This window comes from Leucopleurus acutus, assembly GCF_964270905.1.
Source record: "Leucopleurus acutus genome assembly, chromosome: 19".
Classification (NCBI taxonomy): domain Eukaryota; kingdom Metazoa; phylum Chordata; class Mammalia; order Artiodactyla; family Delphinidae; genus Leucopleurus; species Leucopleurus acutus.
The window spans coordinates 29,502,438-29,517,183 of NC_139161.1; the positions used below are offsets into that span (position 1 = coordinate 29,502,438).

Below are 14,746 nucleotides of genomic sequence, written 5' to 3' on the forward strand. Positions count from 1 at the left end.
ATTAATGGCATGTTTCCTTTTGTTTCTTTCGAAAGACTTAGTTTTTTGCTCACATATTGGCTTTTCTTCTTCCTCATCACTAGCACTGTCATAACCAGAACACTTCTTGTATATTTTTGTGAGCTACCAAAAGTGATCACCCACTTATAATAAATAAAATCCTAAAACGAATTGAAATGTTATAGGCACAAAATTAAATAAGTGCAGAATAGTTTGCAAACACTAATAAAAGAACACGGTGGCTCCCAAGAAGCCAGTCACTCAAAACAGGCTGTGTGCACAATAATGTTTTCCTCTGTGGTGTGGTGCTAAGTCCTAAAATCACGTTTCCTGAGTTAATCATTGCCATCTCAATTTTACTAGACCCAGTTACTGTCACAAAACACGTAGTATGGGTAATTGACTAACTACCCTACGTTAACTCTTAGCTCTATGGCTGTTTATTCCTTACACCTTATTCACCAATTCCTTCTTTTTTCCTAGTTTGGGAGATCATCAGGATTAGTTCTTAACACATTTTTTTCCCCTATAAATTTGTATCAATATTTGGGGAATTCGTTATTCTTATGGTTTATATGTACAGTTCTCTGATCAATTCACTACTGAGCTCCATTCTAAAGATCATTTATAATTGCCTGATCCCCTGCCGTCTCACAGTTGATGTCCTCTACCCTCAAATCAATTTTCCTCCCAACCTGAAACTTTTATTTCTGTCAAATTAATTTTTATAAATAATTAGAAAAGTCACAGAAGTACATAGTTACAAATAGTAATTCCTTGTTTCACACTTTTATTTCAGCATCTCCTTGTATTTACCTCTATATTTCTAAGTAGTATGCTTGTATTGCTATTTTTCCTCTGATCTGAAAAATCTACTGATTTCCTGGATACAAACTATTCTAGTTCAAATCCCAGCTCTGCATTGTGATCTTAGGCAAGTCACTTAACCTCTCTGTACTTAGTTTCCTCATCTATAAAATGGTTTATTACTGCCTACTTTGTAGGTTAAGAGAGAATAAAATTATATATATACATAATGTGTTTAGAACTGTTTGGTCCAGAATATGCGATATATTTTAGCTGTTATTATTAATAACTTCCTGTTATTGAAGATAAAGATTAAATACTTTACTATCCATAAGTATCCTCATCTTCACAATTTCTGGATATATCATTCAGTATTTGTTTATACTATTATGTCTTAGTCTGTTTTGGGGGCTGCTATAACAAAATAGTAGAATGGGTACTTCTTTTTTTTTTTTTTTTTTTTTGCGGTACGCGGGCCTCTCACTCTTGTGGCCTACCCCGTTGCGGAGCGCAGGCCCAGCGGCCATGGCTCACGGCGCCCAGCCGCTCCGCGGTACGCGGGATCCTCCCAGACCGGGGCACGAACCCGTATCCCTGCATTGGCAGGCGGACTCTCAACCACTGCGCCACCAGGGAAGCCCTGGGGCCTTCTTTTGGGTTGCAGACTTTTGGTTGTATCCTTAAATGGCAGAAGGGGAAGATCTCTCTAAGGCCTCTTCTATCATAGCACTAATCCCATTCGTGATGGCTGTACCCTCATAACATAATCACCTCTCAAAGATCCCACCTCTTAATTCCATCACCTTGGGGGTTAGGTTTCAACAAATGAATTTTGCAGGGACACATTCAGATCACAGTAATTATGGCTCTGCAAATATTGCTTTTATCCAAGTCGCGTAATATACTATGTTTGCTTTTCCTTTCTTACACAACTTGTTTTTCTGGAGCTAATAATTGTTTTCTTTTTTTCCCCTTCAATTTTCTTAGTTTTTCTATGCATTTATCATTAATTCAGCCTCAGACTTTTCTACCAGAACTGTTAAACTCCTGTCAACATTGTCAGACACATCACATGATGCCTAAGTTTCATTTTCTTCCACATCCCTTGTGTGCTGTCTGTCCTCTTGCTCCAATCTAACCTTCGGCTCTACAGGCTTCCTGCATGGCTGGGAATTTCTTTACCATAATTTTGGTAATTCCCTTTGTTTTACTCCCTTTAGTTTGGATCATATATTTCACTCTTTGAGATGTCAGATGTTTGAAAATGTATTTACTTAACCCTTATTTAATCCTTTAGTTGATGGATGGTTTGGTTGAGTATGGAATGCTAGGTTAGAGATTATTTTCTCTTAATTTTAAAATCATGGTTTTGTGGTTTCCTAGCTTCCAGTGTTCTTGTTGAGAAATAGATGCCATTCTAATTCCTGATCAGTTGTATTTGTCTTCCTTCTTATTTTATACCTTCCATCCCCCCCCACCCCGCCCCCAAATCCTGCAGCACACCTATCTGTCTTGGAACTTTAAGAATATTTTATCTATGCTGTGAAATTTTATAATTATTTTATGATTATGATATAGGTCTTTTCATTAACTGTGCTGTCACTTGGTGGGGCTCTTTAAATATGAAACACGTGAATCTAAAGTCATATCACTTTTCTTACCTATATATTCATAAAAAAAGAAATCCTCTTTTGTGGCCTTTCCCATTACTGAAATATTGGACTTCCTGAATCTATCCTCTATTTTTCTTATCTTTCAATTTTGTCTATTTCCCCCCTCCTTTTTAGGATATTTTTTGGACTGTATTTTCCAGTTTTTCTACTGGCAATCTCTTAGAATGTCTAGATACATTATGAGAAATGAAGGGTTAGGGTACAGGTCTCAGTGTCATTGGGGTGTTTACTGAGTAGATATCCCAAAAGGCATCTTAATATACAGTATTTGCCAGACTATACATTTGGTGTCATCTATATTTCTTTGCCCATATCAAACATACTATAAGTTTTCTTAACTTTTTTATGGTGTCTCTTTTGTCCTTTTCCTGCTTCTACTCTTCATGCCATAGGTCTTGGTCACTCTCTGCAGAGTTATTTTAACAGTCTTTAAGTTAGATTTTCTGTTCTTATTCATTCCTGTTAGAATCATCTTTATTCATCAATCTCCAAAGAAGAGGGGAGTAGAGGGCCATGAACTGAGCCTCTGACTATAGCCATGAGGTAGGGTCCACAAAGGAGATACTTGAAGAGTGGGAAGATAACCAAGATACTATAGTTTTGTGGAAATCAAGAGTTCATTTTAAGAAGATTAGAATAGGAAAGAAATAAGGAGAGGCAAAAAGAGGGATATCAAAATTATAGAGCAAGTCTGACTTTTTGATTGTTTAAAATAATTTGGCAAAGGACTCTGGTCTATGGGGTCTTCTATTATTATTATTTATTTATTTATTTTTGGCTGCTTTGGGTCTTTGTTGCTGTGCGCAGAGCTTTCTCTAGTTGCGGTGAGCGGGGGCTACTCTTGGTTGCGGTGTGCAGGCTTCTCATTGCTGTGGCTTCTCTTGTTGCGAGGCACGGGCTCTAGGGGCACGGGCTTCAGTAGTTGCAGCACACAGGCTCAGTAGTTGTGGCTCGCAGGCTCTAGAGCGCAGGCTCAGTAGTTGTGGCGCACAGGCTTAGCTGCTCCACGGCATGTGGGATCTTCCCGGACAAGGGCTTGAACCCGTGTCTCCTGCATTGGCAGGTGGATTCTTAACCACTGTGCCACCAGGGAAGTCCCAGGGCTATTTATTATTAAAAGGCCTAGGAAATGTATTATTATAGGACCTACAAGGTTGGTGGCAAATGGAGTAAGAAAAATGAAACTGGTTTTGAATTGCAACAGAGTCAAGAGAAGAGTTAATTTTCCCCTCAGTATGGGGAAAATTTATATATATTTGAGGTCTGTATAGAGGGAGGTATGAAAAGGTTATTGAAATATAGGAAATTTAAGGTTCTGGAGGATATGGGGAGGACACAACAATAATAGTGGTAGTGGGACTTCCCTGGTGGCACAGTGGTTGAGAATCCACCTGCCAATGCAGGGTACACGGGTTCAAGCCCTTGTCCGGGAAGATCCCACATGCTGTGGAACAACTAGGCGCATGCGCCACAATTACTGAGCCTGCGCTCTAGAGCCCGAGAGCCACAACTCCTGAGCCTGCGTGCTGCAACTACTGAAGCCCGTGTCCCTACAGCCTGTGCCTCGCAACAAGAGAAGCCACGGCAATAAGAAGCCTGCGCACCGCAACCAAGACTAGCCCCCGCTTGCTGCACCTAGAGAAAGCTCGCATGCAGCAAAGAAGACCGAATGCAGCCAAAAATAAATAAATAAACTAATTTATTTTTAAAAATAGTGGTAGTGTTAGGGGCTAAGTAAGGATCAGAATGTCCATAGTGTTTTCATTTTCAGTGAAAACGCAGGAGTAGAAACTCCTAGATGGTTTCTGTCTTCTCAGTAAAGTAGTTGGGGTGAGGTCTTTTGCCAAGAAGGGGTGGATGGGAACTGGAGGGAGTGGAGAAAGTTTGGAATAGCTAGTATTGGAGGGTTTGCTAAGAAACCACCAGGGAATGAAAAGAATAACCAAGTGGCAGAAAGCACGCAGTTGAAATGTCTTTTATGGAATAGTGGTTTATATTCCAAAATGAATTTGAAAAACTAATGTAATTTATAAATATAGTTGCTTGAGTTGGCATGCATTTTGTATAGTGAGGTCAGTGAATTGGTGCTCATACATACTTTAGCCCCATGACAGTGTATTTAAGAATTTCAGGACTTCCCTGGTGGTGCAGTAGTTAAGAATCTGCCTGCCAATGCAGGGGACATGGGTTCCAGCCCTGGTCCGGGAAGTTCCCACATGCCACGAAGCAAATAAGCCCGTGCGCCACAAATACTGAGCCTGCACTCTAGAGACCGTGAGCCACAACTACTGAACCAGCGCGCCTAGAGCCTGTGCTCTGCAACAAGAGAAGCCACACAATGAGAAACCCGCTTACGGCAACGAAGAGTAGCCCCGCTCTCCTCAACTAGAGAAAGCTTGTGTGCAGCAATGAAGACCCAATGCAGCCAAAAATAAATAAATTAATTAAAAAAGAATTTCATCCTAAGTGGTTTCAAGTTGTCTTATTCAACAAATCAAAATAGTTCCTTAAATCACCTTCTGTATAATAACATTTAGAACTGTATTTTAGAAGTATGGTGTAATTAATTATTGTGAGCTATACATCAAATATTACATATCTGATGTGACCTTATTTGCTGTTTAATATTGCTGTTTTGTGTGTGTGTGTGTGTGTGTGTGTGTGTGTGCGTGTGCAGGGGAGGGGTTATTTCTGTGCCTAGGCTTTAAATTCCTTGAGAATAGGATGTAGGTCTTATACTTCTCTCTTTTTTCCTTCCTCCCATCCTCTGTCCCATAGTTGCGTATTAAATACAGTGTTCTATTAAATGGATGGTAGAATGTGCTGTATATATTTTAATTCTTAAAAGAAGCTTAATTTTTCCTTTCCAGGTTTAATATATATTAATTTTTTTCCTGATGTAGAAAAATCCTGTTACACTCTTAAAGGAATTGTCAGCAATAAAGTCTCGATATCAAACTTTGCATGCACGCTTTAAACCAATTGCTGTCGAGCATAAAGAGACTAAGAGCCGCATTTGTGCTACTTTCAATAAGACTATGACCTTGATACAAGAACTACAAAAGCAAACAGACCTGAAGGTAATGCTTTCAATTGACCAGTTGGATTTGTAGAATTTTAATTCTGAATTTCTCTTTGAAAGATAAATCCCCAGTAACTCTCATTTTGAAATTCAGCAGTTGGAACTGTTGATAGAAATGAGATTTTCCTGATTCCCTGAAGTATAATAGTGCTCATCTTCTTTATTTTATAAATTTAATTTATTTTTGGCTGTGTTGGGTCTTCTTTGCTGTGCGCGGGCTTTCTCTAGATGCGGTGAGTGGGGCTACTCTTCGTTGTGGTGCGCAGGCTTATTGCAGTGGCTTCTCTTGTTGCAGAGCACGGGCTCTAGGCACCTGGGCTTCAGTAGTTATGGCACGTGGGCTTAGTTGCTCTGCAGCATGTGGGAATCTTCCCGGACCAGGGATCGAACCCGTGTCCCCTGCATTGGCAGGTGGATTCTTAGCCACTGCACCACCAGGGAAGTCTCCCTCCTTTTATTTTAAAATGAGCAGGTGGACTTGACATGGTTAATGAAGAGGTATGCTGTCTTGGATTATGTAGCCATGGCAGAAGAGAAATCTTCCTAATACTTATTAAATCTACCAGTTCTGCTGGTTCCTGTAAGAACTAGTGAGACTGAGAAATCTAGAAAGCATCTATACCAGTGACTATTTTTTAGTTCTCCTTTTCTTCAGTTGGGTTGGTGGACTTGGGTAAGCCTGACCTTCATCCTCTTCCTCCATTCTGCACCCCCTTCTCATTTACGGTAAGAATCTCATTTAGTGTAATCCTCTATCACTGATGTGTAAAACTCTTTAGATATGTTGGAGTAGGAAAAAGAATATGAACTGCTGACCTAGGCACTGAGATCTCGAACAGCCAGTTGAAGAGTTTGCTCGCATTTTCATTTACAATGCAAAGGTGAGGGCTTTTGAAAGAAAAGATAGCCTAATGTAGATGGAATCATAGAGTTGAATTTAATTATCTGGACAAAAGATGTCCAATAGGTTTTAATTTCTGGTGCTAACTCCAATCAGTTAACTGGTAACACCTGCTTAGAATGCTGTATTAAGGAGCTGTGTCTGGGCATGGCAAAAAAGCTATCTGCTGTGGCATGCTGCTAGGGCCAGCATACATGGTATTTATTTGCCAAGTCTGAACTAAATTATGGCTTAAGTTACTTGAATTATAGGCTTGCAGCAAGAGTAGATCTCAAAGGTTGATTACCCAGGTTAATTTGATCAAGAATTCTTTATGTTACCAATGGAGGAAAAGAGAACAGTGCCTGGGTAAAAATCGTAAAATGACACCTTAAATGCATGTCATGGAGAAATGAATAGTGGAAGAGGGGAGGGCAATTAAAAAGGGCACAGAGGGAATAGGGAGCAGGAATTTAAACAGTATGGGTGGCGTCACCTGCTAATAAATAAAATGCAAAAAAGATGTAATAACCTTTATAAATAAAATCAAGTCACATATTCTTCATTGTACATGTGATCAGAGCCTGACAACAGAAGCACATAAACTTGTTCTAAGGAAACAAATCTTGAAGGAGAGACTAAGAGTAGTTCTGGATGTATATATCAACATATATGTATAGAAATCCATGAATTTATTGAAGCACAATAAATTTGGGTGAGTAAAGAGAAAAATGATTTTTTGAATATTTACTAAAAATTGTCTCCATTAGATACAATAAATAAATGGCATATTTCTGAGATTAAAAAAGTGGTACAGAAAAGTAGTTATGATAGTGATAGGGGATGTCAAATCATTTAAATATCTATAAAAGTCTTCATTTAGTTAAAAGAAGTATCTGAAATGAGGAATAATTATATCAAAGGTAGGAAGCTAAGGGTTTTCACTTCGGATCAGATGATGACAAATAAGGAGAAATGACTGAAAGGCAGGTTATAAACCTTGAAAAAGGAGATCATATTTTAGAATCAATGATAGCCAAGTTGGGAAATGTTGAATATAGTGGGTCTTATACCCACTAGTTTAAAAATGAGATAGCAGTAGAAAATTAAGGGAATTTTTTTTTTTTTTTTTTTGCAGTACGCGGGCCTCTCACTGCTGTGGCCTCTCTCGTTGCGGAGCACAGGCTCCGGACGCGCAGGCCCACCGGCCTTGGCTCACGGGGCCAGCCGCTCCGCGGTGTGTGGGATCCTCCTGGACCGGGGCACGAACCCGCGTCCCCCGCATCGGCAGGTGGACTCTCAACCACTGCACCACCAGCGAAGCCCAAGAGAATATTTTTATGATCAAAATGTGGAAGAAAAGGGAATGGCATCTATAGAGAGTTATATAACCAAAAATAGTTCTATGAGCCCAGAGTGTAAAGGAATTTCAAGTATAAAAAGAGGTATATTAGACATATGGTCAGAACTGTGAGAATAGTTAAGAAAGCCAAAGGCTAGATTGAGCTGAGGATTCTGAAAACTTCTAAAATAACCAAAAGGGCTTTTAAAATTATTTTGGGAACATGAAGAACAAGAAAGGGATCTCTACTTAGGGCAAATGGTCCTTTGTTCATAAACAAAAGAAAGCAAACAAAGTAAAACGGTTCAGTTATTATCTTGCTATGATTTTTATCAAGTTGAGTGGTTTTTCATTTGGAAGGACAGAAAATGTATGTTTGAATTAAAAAAACTTGAATTGGTAATAGTAAAAAATAAATAGGGGGGCTTCCCTGGTGGCGCAGTGGTTGAGAGTCCGCCTGCCGATGCAGGGGACACGGGTTTGTGCCCCAGTCCGAGAAGATCCCACATGCCGTGGAGTGGCTGGGCCCGTGAGCCATGGCCGCTGAGCCTGTGCGTCCGGAGCCTGTGCTCCACAACGGGAGAGGCCACAAATAGTGAGAGGCCTGCGTACCGCAAAAATAAATAAATAAATAAATAAATAGGGAGGTAAGAACAGAAAAGGAGGTGGAAGGAAGGGAATACATATTAATTTCCTGATCTTTTTAGTTGCTGTTAAGACACTGAGGTTTAAATATAGTTAATTGTAAAGGTGACCATCAAAAGAAAAAAAAGGACTAAACTTGTTCCAAATAGAAGATAGCAAAACAACCCCTCCCAAACAAAAGTATAGCAATAAACAGAAAATTAAAAAGGCATTAAAGATAGAATGTATGGTATTCCATCGATGCTCTGAAACATTTGTATTAAAGAAGAAAAATTTCTACACATTTTAGACTAGTTAACTCCTGGAAAACCTCTTTGAAGTTTTATTTTATAAACAGATGGTCTGAAATCTCTCTGAATTTCAGAGATCACAATGAGAAACATGGATTCATGGAGAACAAAGTCTTGCCAGAATAATGCCATTTCCTGTTTTTGAGACAGAAGAGGGAAATTCTGTTACTATTTGGGCTGCAGTAAGGCCTATGATTGTTTTTCATTTTATCCATGTGAACATTTTGGGCAAATGATGGCTTGATAAATGAAACCAGGTGGGGTGTCCAATGGCCTCATGTGGCTATATAAATTAAAATTAAAAGTAATTAAATAAAATTAAAAATTCAGTCCTTTGTCTACTGATTGGACCGTGCAGATACAGAATATTTCCAGCATCACAGCAAGTTCTATTGGACAGCGTTGCCCTAGAGCTTCTGATTCTGTAGGTACGAGGTGTTCCAGATTTGGCAGTCTCTCTAGAGATGACCTATATAGTTAAGCAGATTTGTAACTATTTGAGTGATTCTTCAGGTCCTACCTCCTATTATTTCCTCATTAACCCTATGTTTCAGCTAGTCTGTTTGTTGGTGCTCCGTGAAAGCCCCTTACAACTTGCCTTCGGCTTTTCTTTGTTTTTTGTTTTTTAATATATAAATTTATATACTTATTTATTTTTGGCTGCATTGGGTCTTCGTTGCTGAGCGTGGGCTTTCTCTAGTTGCGGCGAGCAGGGGCTACTCTTCGTTGCGGTGCGCAGACTTCTCATTGCAGTGGCTTCTCTTGTAGCAGGGTGGGCTTCAGTAGTTGTGGCTCGTGGGCTTTAGGCGCAGGCTCAGTAGTTGTGGCGCATGGGCTTAGTTGCTCTGCGGCATGTGAAAATCTTCCCAGACCAGGGCTTGAACCCGTGTCCCCTGAATTGGCAGGCAGATTTTTAACCACTGCGCCATCAGGGAAGTCCCCTTCCCTTTTGCTATTTAGTAGTCCTTCTACCTGCTTTTGTGAATTCTGTTTGCTGGTTGTTTTCTCAGCATCTGTTCTCTCTTCCTGCCTAAAAGATAACTGACTCTCTTGAGATGTGTGCCATTCCTCAGACTCAGGCCTGAGGTAAAGTTGCTGCTATCCTCAGCTTCAGGGGTGTGCCTGATTTGCAAGGGGAATGGATTTTCCTTTAACTAACATTGGTTCAGGAATAGGTTTGTAACGCAAATGACATATGAGGAGGGAAAGTCTGAAAGTAGGAAATTAGGAAGAGTTTCCCCACTGCTGAGAGAACTCTGGGAAGAGAAAGCTTTACTTCTTTTAAACACTGTGTACAGATGTGACACCTAGCACCGCTAGAGCCATTTTCCTGTCAGCTTGAGGATAAAGCCACCATCAAGGATATCAGAGCTGTTAGATGGAAAAAACTGAGTCCTTACATTGTTGAGCATAAACCAGCCCTGAAACCTGCCCTTCTGTATTTATTGTGCAATGATAATACATTTTCTTATTTATCCATTTTCAAATGTGTCTCTGTTACTTGCAGATAAAAGCATCTTAATTATCCTTCAAAATTTAACCCAAATCTCTACTTCTGAAGAAACTTCCAGACTATTTTTGTTCCCACTTCTTTTTCAAAGTACTTTTAGAATATGCTGTTCAAATGTGACTTCCTTGGTTCTGTTAAATTACTGTCCTTAAATTGTTTGATTTCTTGGTCTTGTTTCTTCAATTTAATTGCAAGTTCTTTGGAAACTCAAACATCAAAGTAGCTTGTATATAGATAGCCAATATGTATTTTTTCCTTGCCTTCCTAAATTTGTGATTACATACATAGTATGAACTTATGGAAACATTTATTGGTGTAACAAAGCAGAAATTAATTCAGCAGTGTTTAAAGATTTTTTTAATTAAAAAAAATTTTATTGAAGTATAGTTGATTTACAATATGTTAATTTCTGCTATTCAGCATAGTGATTCAGTTATATACATATATACATTCTTTTTCATATTCTTTTCCATCCTGATTTATCACAGGATATTGAATATAGTTCCCTGTGGTATACAGTAGGACCTTGTTGTTTTAAGGGATTTTGAAATAAAGATTTTGTCATTTGTTTTGTAGCTGTTACCACTGACTGAAGAAGAGAAAACTGCGGCAGAGCAATTAAGAGCTCACATGTCAGACTTATGATGAAGAAATGGACTTGCAAAAGGGAACTCTAATGGGGAAGAGATCATTCCAGAGAGATTTAGGAAGCTGTCTTGTTAGCATTTGATGACTGTTGGTGGGGGGATGACAAAGGAGATTTGGCTTGGGTTACTGGATAGTGATGCCTTCCACGAGAGAGGGGAATACAAGAAGAAGAGCAGATATTGTACTCATAATGTTCAGCCAAAGGGATGGAATGGAAATAAAGAGATTTAAAAATACATATGCGTATACACTTAGTCTTGTAATTTCAGGCAAGTCTCAACACCATTTTGTATCTGTTTTTGTATAATCAGGATAACACAGATGTCCTGGCCTATTGTAAAAGAAAATTATGTACCACCAGTCAGTCAAATGTGAATGAACATGCTTTGGAAATTAAAGGATAGAAAAAAAATTTGTATTATGTTATATATATGTATATAATTTTATTATTGAAAATTCTGATTGCAGATGTGGTCACATTATTGGTGAGACTGCTAATGTGTGACTTAACAGTCTCCCATAAAACCTAACTTAGTAATAAGCTGGCTTTTCTGTGATAGCCTCACTTTTATTTTTGTCCTATTCCTTCTTCCTGCTAATGTTGAGCAGCATGAGCTCTGCTTTCAAACGCTGTTTTAGATTGTCCCTGTTATACTTCAATACTACCTTTGTTCTCCTCTGGTCTATATTACTGTAATTGTTCATTCTACTGTATATGAAAGCTAAGAAACTGAAATGAGAGGATCACTGGCAACCGCTACTTGCCAGTTTGTTTTGTGTGTGCGCGCGTGCGTCAACTTCCCTATCTAAAAAAAGAAAAAAACTAATGGCAAGTAAATATGAAAGTAAATCATGGTATATCTATACAACAGAAGGTCAGGTTGCCAGTAAATTATTACTGTTAATGTTCTGGGAAATGTTAAAGCTATGCTAAATAGGTAAGAGGAGAAGCAGATATTGTAGCTTTGTCGTCAAGATTGGGCTTTGGACTCATACCGGATATGTAAACACAGGTTTTAAATTCTAGCTGTACGACCCTGAGCAAACCACTTGACTTGTGTGTGTCAGGATGGCTGGAAGCACAATAAGATGGTAAAGTATTAGGGTTTGATATTTAGTAGTCCTTCAATAAATATTTCTATATATGTCATAAAAACAAGGCATGGAAAGATTAGGAAAAGTGTATCAAATGTTAGTTTTACAGGTTATAGAATTATACTTTAATGTAATTTTAAAAGAATTTTTTCTGTTATGTTATTAACAAACTTATAATAGCTGACAGACAGGGTTGGAAGAGTAGCTTCAGTTAAAATTGTCTTGTCTCTTCTGAATATCTGGAGAACAGAAAGTAACCCCCCCCCTTTTAAATTACAGATAAATAAGTCACACCTTAGTAACAGATAATATTTTTCTTCAGTACTCAGGCAATGAATATTGAGGAAGTTCCTGTCATGGTATGGCTCTGGGATGTGATGGTGATGGTGATATTGAAAAATAGTGGTTATCATGAAGAGGTCTTAACAAGTTACTGGTGTTAAAGGGTTTTGCTTTCAATCAGAAAAAAATCTAGATTGTACTGTTTTTCCTGTATGACTTCCTTCACAAGTTACCTTCTAAATGTTGGTTCTTCCCCTCATCCCTCTTAAAATTGCTCTTGTTTATATATTCATTTATTTCCCAAGGTTCATTTATTGCCCTTTTGGGGAATGATTCCCAAGTATAACTTATTTCACTAGACCTAGATCCAAATTTCCAATAAAAACCTCTACCTGAATATTCAAATTGAACATGTCCAGAATACTTAACAGATTTTCTTATTTTGTTAACAGCAACTATTCTGTTAGCTGGCATTAAAGTTTGCATCCCTTTATCTTCTTAGTTAATAAAATCTATAATTCTATAATCTATAATTCTTTGAAATCTATAATTCTTTGAAATGTTTGTTGTATCCAACCTTCACTTTACCTTCACTCTTACTACCTAATTTAGACCTTTTTTATTTCTCATCTGGATAATTGTTTTCTCCTATGTGACTACTAGTGTTTTTATGTCTTAAGTTGTGATACAAATTAATTTTAATTAGGTTGTATTTTAAACACTTTAATTTTAAGAAATTAAAAAAATATAAGTATGCTTATTCTCCCAAATAACTGCAACTTTTTCAGATGTTTCTACATGTATACAAATTAAAAAACATTTTAAACAAAAATAGGCTGATACTATATACTGTACTGCAGCTGCACCCTTTTTTTATCTTAAAAATATTTTTGGTATCTTCATATCATTCTTTTGAACAGCTGTATATATAAATTTACCATAATTTTTACCAGTTCCTCTTTTATAGGCGTTTAAGCTGTATAATACACAAGTTAGGAGATTTGGAGGGTGGGTAAAGGAGGATGGCAAGGTCAGCCTTTCCTTAAGGAATTCTAATAGAGCACATGACAGGTTTCTCAACGGCACACAGCAGTTTAGCATCCTGCCAACTAAATTCCTTTTTTGCTTAGTTAGCCAGAATCTGACTTAGTGCTTGCAAGCAATGACCCCTAATTAGTTGTACGGGTTTTCTAATTTTCCACTGTTATGAACTATGGCAATAAATCTTTAAACATTTTGGGGCTCTTGGGCAAATATATCTATTAGTACAAGAACCTATTTTAATATTTATCATACATTGTAATTTTACCTATTTGCTTTCTGCTATGCTGGGTTGCAAAGACCACTTCTCATTACCCTTTGAGTCCCAAGTAGTATAGTACCGTGTTTCCCAAGTAACTTTTTAAATTGGGGTAAAATTCACATACCATAAAATTAACCATTTGCCATTATTAAAATGTACAACTGAGGGCATTTTAGTATAAAAGATGCGCAACTGTCACCTCTATGTAGTTCCAAGACCATAAATAATTTTTGCTGAAAGAATTTTTTCAGGCACAATATTCCTAAATTATATCTTTGTACATGGCTCATGGAGTTAAAAAAAATTGTTATGCCCACTACTTATAAGAAAGTCCAAATGCTTTGATATTTAAGAAATTCTTCCTAGATAATTGTTGATTCTTTTCAGGTGCATTCACTTTCCGTTAAGTGTAACAGTTGTTTGCAATAAACTGGAAAGGAAAAATTAAACTCAAGAATTTGATGTACATCCTTTGCCTCACACCTTCAATTTCTGCAATCTTTAAACATTTCTTACGCTAGAAAACTGTAGAAAGCAGACGCCAATATGGGAAAGCTGAATACAGCTGATACTCTTGCACTTTCCACAGTCTCAGGGCGATAGCTCACCTCGAGCCCCAAGCAATGCAGGGCGAGTGTGGTTGGGTGTGGGTCTGACGTCTACACCGTCCGTGGTCCCGTCCTCCCACTCCCGACTCTGAAATTACCGCTCTAAGCTTCACAATCTGGAGCTTTGCTTCCGTACGTGGGGCGGAAGTCTTAAAAACCTGAGAATCTGGGCTTGCTCCCCGAGAAAGCAGCACTAGCCACGAATCCTCTGCACCACAGTTTCTCAAGGTGCGGACCACAAGCCACCTGCAGCCAAATCACCGAGAGAATTTGTTGAAAACGATTTCGTGGAGCCCCACCCTAGAATCACGGAGTCCGAATACCTAGGGGTGTGGCTCCGGAGTCTGCATTTCCCGCAAACCCTCCAGGTGGCTCCAGCCTTTGGCGCGCGAAAGTTTGAGACGGGTAGAGCGCCGCCCCTCCCCTGAGGGAGACGGGGCGCGGTCAAGCGCCGCGCCCTCCTCCGCCCGCGCTAACACGGGCCGAAGGCACGCAACTCTGCAGCAGCCAGCGGCCAAATCTCGTGTGCTCCCCTGCACCGCGGGAACTAGGCGCCCGCCGCTGGTCCGCTCCCTTAACGC

The 14,746-nt window shown here is 38.8% G+C and overlaps 2 protein-coding genes across 2 annotated transcripts in view; one reads left to right on the forward strand and one right to left on the reverse strand.

Moving 5' to 3' along the window:
- The window catches only part of SKA2 (spindle and kinetochore associated complex subunit 2), a 28,501-nt gene extending 17,386 nt beyond the window's left edge, over positions 1-11,115 (forward strand). The window contains exons 3-4 of the mRNA XM_082860039.1: positions 5,384-5,560; positions 10,806-11,115. Of these exons, the coding sequence (XP_082716165.1) occupies positions 5,384-5,560; positions 10,806-10,874 (246 nt within the window). The 3' untranslated portion in view covers positions 10,875-11,115. The remainder of the gene's footprint in view (positions 1-5,383; positions 5,561-10,805) is intronic.
- PRR11 (proline rich 11) overlaps positions 1-14,746 on the reverse strand; it is a gene marked incomplete at its 3' end in the record, with an annotated part of 56,737 nt that overhangs the window by 41,907 nt on the left and 84 nt on the right. The gene's annotated exons all lie outside the window — the stretch shown is intronic.